Source organism: Lissotriton helveticus, chromosome 3_1 (assembly GCF_964261635.1).
Source record: "Lissotriton helveticus chromosome 3_1, aLisHel1.1, whole genome shotgun sequence".
Classification (NCBI taxonomy): Eukaryota; Metazoa; Chordata; class Amphibia; order Caudata; family Salamandridae; genus Lissotriton; species Lissotriton helveticus.
The window spans coordinates 878,410,656-878,421,663 of NC_136061.1; the positions used below are offsets into that span (position 1 = coordinate 878,410,656).

The window sequence follows — 11,008 nt, forward strand, 5'->3', positions numbered from 1 at the left end:
TCGACATGAAATAACAAGACGGACGGACGGAGGAGAGGGGAGGGGGGAGGAGAAATGCGACACGGCAGGGGAGGAGAGTAGGATGAGGAGGGGGGAGGAGAGTAGGGGAGGCACGGCCTAGCGGCAGGCAGGCAGGGGAGGAGGGGGGATGTATTCCGACCGATGGAGGCCTAGTCAACCGAATTGTGGTATACTTTCTGGGAAATATGGCGAAGGCTAGTCTCAGCCGGACTAGCTTCTCACCAAATTATAAGATTGCTCTAAAAAGAACGCCTTCACCGCCAATCTCTGTAGAATGTTTGTATATGATTGCCTTTATCGTATCAGTGATCTCTGACAAGCAAAGTTATGTTTTGTCATACTTTAGAGCTAGCATGCTACTAAAATCCACATGGCTCACTAGAAATCGACATGAAATAACAAGACGGACGGACGGAGGAGAGGGGAGGGGGGAGGAGAAATGCGACACGGCAGGGGAGGAGAGTAGGAGGAGGAGGGGGGAGGAGAGTAGGGGAGGCACGGCCTAGCGGCAGGCAGGCAGGGGAGGAGGGGGGAGGAGAGTAGGGGAGGCACGGCCTAGCGGCCGTGCAATCAAGTAGTGAGGGGGCGGAGCTGGGGGAGGCTGTCTCAGAGAGTAGGCAAGGCGACACGGCGGGAGGGGGCGGAGCGGGTAAACAAAGACGGACATGCACGCGCCCGTGACTTTTAAGGTCAATGCGCATGCGCATAAGCTTAATGCGCATGCGCATTGACCTTAAAAGTCACGGGCACTGCAAGGAATCGCCACGATTCCTTGCAGTGTGGATAAAGAGTGGATGAGCCCCTATAGTCTCGCTTGCTCGATGCGCATGCGCATCGACAGGCGAGACCTAAAAAGGATGTGCTCTGCCCATTATTGAAATTAATGTGTACTAACTATGCTGCAAAAGGCATTGAATGTGCTTGCTCAAGTGCTTTGCAAAGCGCTGCACAGGCTGCTTCTGTGTGCTATAGATGTTCTGGCAATATTTGGAAGTCTGGCCACATCACACCACTTAACACAAGCATTAAAAATGCAATAGTCTCGCCTTTCATTAAGTTAAAGCAATTTGCTTTACTGTACAATACCATTAGCAAAGCAAATGGCTTTAACTTAATCAAAGGCGAGACCTATTGCATTTTCAATGCTTGTTTAACTATGTCTGGATTAGTGATGCGATGGGCTCAGGTTTCAGGGGAATGGAGATTATATGTACTAAATGATGGTGCATTAGATATTAACCTGGTTTACAAGTAAGGGAGGGAGGGGGGCCTTTCCTTTTCTTCTTCCCCTTTTGAAAACAAGATCTTATCTGGTTTTAAAATGAAGGATTTAAAGACAGTGTCTAAACATTAATAAAGTATGATAAACTACCAATATTACAATCATTTTTTTTTTTTTTTTAAACACTCCTCTCAGAACTAAGTTGCCACTCTACATAATGCACACGTCCCACCTTGAGTCTAATCACAATCTCCAGAGGGTTATTACAGAAAGAAAATAGATAGAAGCCCTTACTGTGGTCACAAACTCAGTTTTTTGGATATCTAAGAGATAAGGTGGAACCAATACTTGGATTTTGGAGATTGTGTGGAGGGCACAGTTACAACCAAATCATTTTAGCAGATAGTTCTAAAAACCAAAGAAGTCCTTTCAACATAAGAACTTAACTTTGGGGCATCCTGAATTCACCTACACATTTATGATTCTAAGTGGAAGCATAGTCAAGCAAGAAAGTTATAAAAATGAAATGTATCAAAAATGGTACAGAAAAAATACATTTATCCTGGAGAAAACAAAAGAGTTTATTACATTTCTATGCCATCAGTTGTTTCAGACGGTCACAAGATACTTTAAGACAAGGAATAAAAGGTCTATTTAGGCTTACTTTTGATTAGTTAAATAACGGTCCCATCCTCTAATGATGTTGCCATACATCTGGGTATCTTCCAAATAACTTCCTTCAAATGCATAGATCTGTCGTTCCAGATTTGCTAACGTCTCCTAAAAACAGAAAAAAATAACTAATGAACAAATATGAAAAAAAAAGCTTGTTTCTTCCGTCAGCCTGTCTAAACGCCATCTGTGGCTGCCAGGCAACGGAGTCCAGGAAAAGGACAGCAATGTTATAATATGCGGACATTATTAATGTCAAATAATACATAAACTTTTAAACAAATAGCCTGGAGCTTAATTCACGTTAGCAGATATGGTTATTTTTTTTTTTTTTAAATGGTTGGGTATAGTCATGTACCATGCTTTTCAATTTAACATAGTCAGTGATCAGTGAATTTTGTATGAAGCCCTCCTTTCACTTGTATAATTTTTAACACATACTTTCACTTAATTTCATGTGCTGTAAACATAAATACATTCATTTAGATCCCTGCAAATATGCAGCACACGGTACAAATAATATTTGAGCATGGCCATTAATTAATATTTGCATGCAATTTAACATTTGGTGCTATGACAGCAAATGAAGTTTGTAAAAATATGCACAATGTATTCAATATTTAGCACTCGGTTTTACAGCTAATATACAGTTGTTGGCAAAACTGTGGTAAATACAAGAGAAATCAATTAGTGTTAAAGGCAACCTTTGAGCAGCGCTTAAATCAGCGTAAAAACACATTTACATTCTAAAGCAACCTGTCAAAGTAACTGATAATGAAGATTAGGCTGTAAACGCTTTCCCCACAAACCACCAATACCAAAGAGCTAATGCTTTATGAAGAAGCATGCTTTTAATTTGAAACGCTTGTGCACCAGGTTAATAACAAGAGATAGCGGACAGAATTAGTTAAAGCTAGGGTTTATCCAGTAAGTGAATGTAGGCGGTCCAATTACACTCACTTAGAGGATCACCGTCGCCGACTGGATGAGGAGCAGCCACCTTAAACTAAACTCGGACAAGACAGAGGTCCTCATCCTCAGACCGACCCCCTCCGTCTGGGACGACTCCTGGTGGCTGACCACGCTGGGATCAGCACCTACACCCACCGACCATGCACGCAACCTACGATTCGTCCTCGACTCCTCCCTCTCCATGTCGAAGCAGGTTAGTGCCATCACCTCCTCCTGCTACAACACCCTCCGCATGCTCCGCAGGGTCTACAAGTGGATCCAACCCGAAACAAGAAGAACAGTGACTCAGGCCCTCGTCAGCAGCAGACTGGACTACGGCAACGCACTCTACGCAGGAATCCGAGCCAAACACCTGCATCAACTGCAACGCATCCAAACGCCTCCGCCCGACTAATCTTCAACATCCCCCGCCACACCAACATCACCCCCCACCTGAGAGACCTACACTGGCTCCCTGTCGACAAGAGGATCACCTTTAAGCTCCTCACCCACGCACACAAAGCACTCCACAACGTCGGACCAGCCTACCTGAACAGCAGACTCAACTTCTACACCCCCACCCGCCAGCTCCGATCCGCCAGCCTTGCCCTCGCCGATGTCCCCCGCATCCAACGAATAACCGCTGGCGGCAGATCTTTCTCCTACCTCGCCGCCAAGACCTGGAACACCCTCCCGTCCCACCTTTGGCAGACCCAGGACCTACTCACCTTCAGGAGACTTCTCAAGACCTGGCTCTTCGAGCAGTAGCAGCACCCCCCTCCCCTCAGCGCCTTGAGACCCTCACGGGTAAGTAGCGTGCTTTACAAGTACCCTGATTGATTGATCACCCTATTCGCCTTGCCTAAGGGAAGAAGAAGACATGTGGTCATTCAATCTGCCATGTGTCATACACCATGCTTTGCGACGCTGCCAAACCTCCATTCATTACGGGGCATATTATCTACAAACTGCGATAAATATCGCAAAACGCGCATAGCACATTTTACATTATCGCCCTCTATTGCTGAATCACATCGCCATGTTCAGACGTATTAGCAACACTTTGCTAACAGGCGAAGTACAATCTAGCGATAGACTGCGATAATCCTCATCAGCGTATGAAATCCAGCGAAGATTTCACAGCGCTAATGAAAACCTTGATAATAGGGGAGTGTGTACTTAACCATAAAATCCACCTTCCATAGGCAATAATGGTAAGTCAGGTTTTATTCAGGCGTTAGGATCATGCGTTAATGGGGGCTTAGCGTGCCTTTTCTCATCGCTACGCGGGTCCGGGGCAGCGTTGATAATACAGCGAAGTTGTGTTTGCGACGTTTTTCAATGAAGGAATTGTAAGGAACGCCTACTATGCAACTCATTAGCGATGTATATCGCTAAGATGCGTAGCATTAGAAAATCGGCTGCTAACATGCGCTGATGCATGTTAGCGCCTCCTTGTTAATAGGGTGATGAGAATATCGCTGCTTTAGCGACAAAAAGTGCCGCTAAAGCGACAATACTGCCCTTGATAACATGCCCCTAGGTCTTCTTGCAGAAAGCAAAGCGAAGATGTTTTCTGGCTCCCCATCAGCATAGAGTCTGTCCTGCAGTAGGATGATATTTAATAAGGTCCGTGACATTCTGCTTTAGTTGCAGGGAAATCTGTGGTTGGGGGATTTCAAGCTATTCCAAGGCAGGTGCGAGTTTCTTAGCAAATCCTGACTTTTTTGTAGCTTTCTACTACTAGTAGTTTTTACTTTCCCCATTAGTACAGGACTGCAAGCACCACCGTAAATTAAAAAAAAAAAAAAAAGAAATAAATTAGGTACTCCAACGTTATGAGGAACATCTTGAAAGTTCGACTGCCAGCATCCATCTCTAGATCACATAAGTATAACTATAACATCTGGAGCAGGAAACTTTTTGAGGACTACTGTACTGAATTCTGGGAGAGCAGTAGAGTGTATACCATTTAAATGTGTTTAACTTTTACCTATTTCAAGAGCAGAGCTCTAATGCGGATGCGCTCCGTGCAGCGTTCTACTGAGGCCAGGATTGATGCAGTCTAACAGCGCGATGCGTGAGGAGCCGGTAAAGTGAAAAACGAAAGTCGGCTCCTCGCGCATGCGCAGTGCGTGTGGGGGCCGGGCTCGACTGCCTCCTGCGCGCGAGCGTCTCGCGTCTGCCTCCTCCTGCTCCACCGCCCCCTACCGGCACATCGTCAGTCGCGCTACGCGCTGCCAACTGAAAAACGCCCGCGCGGGCAAAACGAAGAAAAAACGGCAATTAACACAAAGGCATCAAAACACCTCAACCCCGAGCGGAGGTCCGCTCAGCACATAATATCACTGGCGCGCGCGCGCGCCGTCTACAACCACCGCCCTTACACACATTACCCCCTAGAAAGAAGGAAAAACAGAAGGGCACTTAACTCGCTGCTGCAGCAGCAAAGAAAGAGGAGGTCGTATTATGTGTATGGACAGTTATACAAGGGACTTGAGACTGATTGGTGCAGACTGTTGGAGGGGGTTGTCCTTCCGGGGTCATGCCAGTTTAAAGTTTTTATTGGCTGCTGTATCTGTCAGTAAAGTAAAGAGAAGCATAATCTGAGCCTCCGTGGACTGACATAGAATCAAGATCACCTCTCATTACCACTCAAATTGAACGTTCATTTTCCTATTATACTCGTACTCCTACAACTAATGCAACACAAAATAGCCACACTGATTAGCTGTTTATGAATAGCTCTGCAGAGCCGTCATCACAGCACATTTAATGGCCACTCTAAAGTTCATTTTATATACCCTGATGCGTAGGCCTCGAGCGCCGGCCTTGCCTGAAACGGAAAGCCGCCTCAGAACATCCGTTCTACAGCAACCGCCGGCCAATTACCCCGCTCGCTAGTCTCAGATTCACTAACACGACATACGTAGATTATCCGACTCGTAAAGGTAGCCGTCTCGTCCTTTTACGCTGTTAGCGTTAGTACGCAGAAAAAGATGGGGAACGTGTGGAAGGCTCACAAAATAGCCTTCGCCGGAATACTTCCCAGAAGGGGCGCGGGAGAGTAAGTAAGAAAAAAAACACATTACCGCCAGCTCCTGCTTGCGCTTCACCAGCTCAGCCAGCTCCCGGCGGGTGTCGGGGATTTGCGGGGTGGCCGCCTTGTTGTGCATCGCCATATTGGAAGCTATCGGGAGGCAGGGTGCTGGGGGAGGGAGGCGAGGAGGCGAGCCCGTGCTAGACTGGTAATCGGTCTGCAGAGGGCGCAGGTTGCTCACAACAATCCTTTCATCCAAACACTGGCTGAGTTCCCCTCCGTCCATCCCACCGTCTAAAGTCAGAGAAGAAAAAATTGTCGCGGAGATGCTGGCTTAATCCTCTTCCTTCCATCCAGCCCTGTATAAGTACTGAACAATGAAGCAAACCCTGGCGTCGGGAGCCGATTGAACCCTTGTTTCGCATCGCGACGCTAATTAAGCGAGGGGTCTGTCCGCTGAAATGCCAGAGACGATCGCCCGTGCTGTTCCTGAAGCTGCGTGGCCAAGCCACTGTCAGGTTCAAATTTACAAATACCCTTTTGGGTGGATGTTGATTTTCCAAGAACTCGCCATTATGACATCCATGGTTTTAACAAGGGGGGCGTTGTTACTGCCCGTCGAGGTCTCCGGTTTTTAAGGAAATAACTCCCTACCTGGTCAGAGTGCCCGGTTACCCAATGATCAAGTGTTCTGGATTTCAAATAAAAATGGCGATTCTTGTCCAGAGGGAAGTCTAGACATTTTAGTCACTCATACCTCGCAGCTCCCCTCTTGACAGTCAGACTGGGCCCATTGGGTTTGGTGAAGCCTCAAGCCTTTGGATTTCTTATTAAAAGTCGGCAGGAAAAGTCAGGGTGCTTTCAACTAGTTGTGTGTTCATCTATTGCCTTTGGGAGATTTTGAACTACGACAAGGATAAGGATACATATATGGCCGTGAACTGAGCGTTTCAAACATCGTGGACCGTGAATATTGATCCTGCAAGTGAAGCTAGAATTGTGTGAATGTGAATTGTAGCATCATAGCCGGAATATGGAAGCGCTGTTAAGATGTTTCATAACCACTTTACTCTGGGCAGCTGTATTACCGTTGATGAAAACTGCCTTTCAAGAATTATCTTATCATGATTACCTCGGCTCTCTGGACCGAGGAAAGTTATTACTTGTGTATTTCAGCCATGACATTTCTTCAAGTATCTCTTTTTTTCTTGAAGAATTAAATAAATCAGTGGAACCTCTTCAGGATTATGGAATTTCAGTTGCAAAGGTTAATTGCATTGAAAGGGAAGTGCCCACGTATTGTGGATATGAAAACGTATATCTTTTTAAAGGCAATATTCTGCTGCGAATGTTCCCCAAAGATACATTATTTGATGTCCATGCAATAATAGCTAATGTTTTATTTACCGTCCTATTTAATGAAGTTAAGTACATTACTTTGTTTGACGAATTTGAGAAGACTGAAATTGAAATGAAGGGAAAAAGAGATCTTGTTTTTGCTTATGTACGGGCAACAGGTATACCAGAGCACAGAGCAGTAATGGAAGCTGCTTTTGTGTATGGTACCAAATACCAGTTTGTTTTAACTACAGAATTTAATGTTTTAGCACATTTGGGAGTTAAAGAATCTGACATTTTCTCTGCAGTACTTTTTTTTTCCCACTGCAAAGTTGTGAGTGATTCAACCCAGTCGTGCAGGAGCACAATACTCGAACAGTCGCTGACCACACTGAATATTCACAGATTTTTTAAACTAATGGAGGCTCCGTTAGTGACTGTGGTTGATAAAGATCCTGGACAAGCTTCAAATGTTCACTTAGAGCTTGGATTGCCATTGGTATTTATAATCAGCCAGAAGAATACATATGAAGTGGATAAAAAAACTGCAGAATATCTTGCCTGGAATCTCAGGGGAAAAGTTGGAGTTTCAATTTTGTTAAGGGAGAACCTAAACATTCCTCTTGGTGCAAATATCGCTTTTAGAAGGCCAGAAGAGGGTAGTGCCATAACATTTTTTGCTTTTGAGAATATTGAAGAAATATCAAGCCTTATTGGGGAACCTGGAAATGAAGAAAAAATGAAAATATATGAGTTGAAAAATGAAGATGTAAAAATCAGACCTGAGCAAGATGCTCAAGATGATGAAGTAGCAGAAGCGGTCTACAGAGACAGAAAGAGAAAACTAACTCTTGAACTTATACGTCTACTGAATGATAAAACTTTTTACAATACCATATCTGGGGATAACTACACTGTAGTGCTTTTTTATGTTAAGTGGGAAGCTATGTCCATGGCATTTTTACAGTCGTTTATTGAAGTGTCAGTTAAGTTGAAACAGACACCTGGAGTTTTAATGGCCATGGTAAATTGTGGGGAGTGGACTGATGTATGCAGCAAGGAAAATGTCACAGATTTACCTCACACAAGGGTTTACTTCCAGAAAGAGAAACATTTGATCTATAATGGAGTGTTAGGAACAGAAGGTCTGTACAGATTCATTGTTATGTCCCAGATATATAATACAAGCTTTCCAAAACACAGTGGAACCGACATAGACCTGACAATAAGTTATGATTTATTGAACTCACCTGCAGAAATCACTGTGGAAAATCTCCCTCTGTACTTGCAGTATCAGAAACCCTTACTTATTTTGTTCTCAGATGGCAAATTAGGTGAGAGTGAAAAAATAGAGATGTCAAGGTTGGTGAAAGGAAAGTACAAGGAAGCCTTCTGTACGTGCTGGCTTAACCTGAGGAATACTCCTGCGGGCAGAGGAATTCTACAGCAGTATTTCAGTTCCACACCAGACTTACCAGTTCTTGTTCTTGTAGATGTTTACGATAAAGGCTATGTGTTTGCACTTCCTTCATTTCATGCTATTGGTAAGGAAAACGTCCTGCATTGGTTAAACATGATAGACAAAGGCATAGAAAAACCCATTACCTTATTGTCTGACAAAGAATGGTCGCCTCCTCTTCCTCATTACGATTTTCTGGCAATGATGGATGCCACCATTCCCAATTTTGCTTCTCAAAAAATTCCAATTCACTTTAGCCCTCTTGCTAGAGAGAAAGATGAAGATGAGAAAATGGAAACCGGTGCAGAGCTTAAAGGACAAGAGAGGAGATCTAAACGGCGCCTTGAATTATAATAGATAACGGAAGCATAACCGTTTTTATTGTTGGTGTAATCTGAAGCCAATATGTGCAAGTTTGTCTTTAAATAGTTTTTAGACATAACAGTTTATATCAAAATAAAAAAATGCTGGTCAAGAAAGGTTTATGTACAGTAGATTGTTCCATGCTAAAATTATGGGGCAGATTTATGAGGCACTTGCGCCACGTTTACGCCGCTGTTGCGTCACGCAAGGCGGTGTAAACGTGGCGCATCCCTACGAACGATTTACAACGTGACGCATCTAGGCAGATGCGTCACGTTGTAAAGCCCTGCGCCGCTTGTGGGCGTTCCGGCGCAGGGTGGGCGTTCCGGGGCAGGTGCGCCTCGCAAAAGTGGCTGAGTGAAATCTATAAGATTTCACTCAGTCACTTTCAGGCCAATGGTGCGTCAAAAGCCTGCGCCTGCTTGAAGCAGGCGTAGGTCTTGACGCAGCATTGTGGAGATGGGGCACCCCATAGCCTTGCTGGAGCTGCGTCGCGCTTGCGACGCAACCCACAGCAATGCGTCACCTTTACGGCACAGATGCGTCACGCATCTGTGCCGTTTTTGCCCCATGGTGCGCCGCATCATAAATGCGGCGCACCATGGGTGGCGGAGCTTTGGCGCACTGTGGCGAATGTTAACTGGCGCATCCCTGGGGATGCGCCAGTTGACATAAATCTGCCCCTATGTTCTTTGTATTTAAATACAAATGTTACAGTTTTTGCACAAAAAGAGGGTTCATTTAGATGAACACGGGAAGGACATTTTCTTATTATAGTGAGGAAAACACATTGACCAACTATATGAGTCCCATTTGTATTTTGGCATTGAAATATATACCACCTAATTTTTGTGTTTCAAGCAAATTGTAGTCTCTTTTACAATGTGGTTCACCTTAAAATATTTTTTCCGAACCACAGATGCTTGTGGTTCAGCCATATTTTTGTGACTCTTCTAATGATGTGGCCTCAAGCTGGGAAGTCGTTTAACATTCCCCAAGTATGAGCTATCGGACTGGTATATTGCCTGTGTTGAAATATGAAGATTTTGATATTCCTTCTAAACTGTACATGGTTTTGGTAGGTCCTGAGGAGATGTGGACGATTATTCCCTAGTGGAGAGTGTGCATTAGAGAACCGATCATAGTGTTGCGATCATAGGTCGTAGGGCTGTCTGCGAGGTAGGTTGTGGCATGATACAAATGACCTTTAGATGGCTGTCTACCTCCAGCTGCACCCAAAAAACCTTTGGAGAAGGAAGTGAATACTCTTGCCTAATGGAATTTTGGCATTGTAGTTGCTAATTCAGTTACATTGCTTTGTAAAGTTCATGAAAGATAGGAAGTTAGATTTGTTTAGCTGGATAATCATGATTGCCTCCTACAACATAGAATTGGGTATAAGCAGAAGAGTCTCTCAGGATCCAGACATCTGGTGCTTGAATGATTCAAGTATGTCCGATTCAGGTAGTTTGACAATATGCATTTTTCCCTGTGTGTTCCTTATTAAAATATATTCAGAATTATAAATTGCTTAACTAGCCATGCTCAACAGGGACAAATGAGGATGAGTGAGGCAAGAACTGAGTTGTATACCACAACATTGAGGACAGAAATATTTGTCCTGCGAAAATATTGATTCCAAAATATTAACTACTGTTATTCTGTCAAGGTAGATATGTATAAGTAAACGTAGATTTACTATATATACTTAACTCTATATCAAAATAACAAAGTTATATATTTAAGGTACAGCGTCACTGCACTTTGATATTGAAGGTAGAACTTCTACTTACTCCAATGTTAAGTGAAGCACAGTAAATGAATATATATATATATATATAATTTTTTTTTACATTGGGCCTTGTGAATCCAATATCTGAACTACATCGAGTTCTGTGTGCATTCATGCCATGTGTTGTTGATTTGATTTATCAGATTTTCA

At 43.9% G+C, this 11,008-nt stretch overlaps 2 protein-coding genes across 3 annotated transcripts in view; one reads left to right on the top strand and one right to left on the bottom strand.

Annotated features, from left to right (window-relative positions):
- The window catches only part of MEAF6 (MYST/Esa1 associated factor 6), a 147,353-nt gene extending 141,016 nt beyond the window's left edge, over positions 1-6,337 (bottom strand). Inside the window, exons 1-2 of one of the 2 annotated variants that reach the window (XM_078681214.1) lie at positions 5,959-6,337; positions 1,908-2,023 (exon numbers count right to left, since the gene is read on the bottom strand). In XM_078681214.1, the coding sequence (XP_078537340.1) occupies positions 1,908-2,023; positions 5,959-6,192 (350 nt within the window). In that variant the 5' untranslated portion in view covers positions 6,193-6,337. The remainder of the gene's footprint in view (positions 1-1,907; positions 2,024-5,958) is intronic. The other variant, XM_078681215.1, reaches the window with a different exon arrangement.
- A 22-nt stretch (positions 6,338-6,359) lies between these two features.
- TXNDC16 (thioredoxin domain containing 16) lies at positions 6,360-9,229 on the top strand. The gene has a single exon (XM_078681213.1). It carries the CDS (start codon positions 6,940-6,942, stop codon positions 9,055-9,057), a length of 2,118 nt encoding a protein of 705 aa, XP_078537339.1. The 5' UTR covers positions 6,360-6,939; the 3' UTR covers positions 9,058-9,229.
- Positions 9,230-11,008: the final 1,779 nt, after the last annotated feature.

Excerpts from the sequence above, each read along its gene's own strand:
- TXNDC16 (XM_078681213.1), top strand. The coding sequence starts at position 6,940 with ATGGAAGCGCTGTTAAGATGTTTCATAACCACTTTACTCTGGGCAGCT.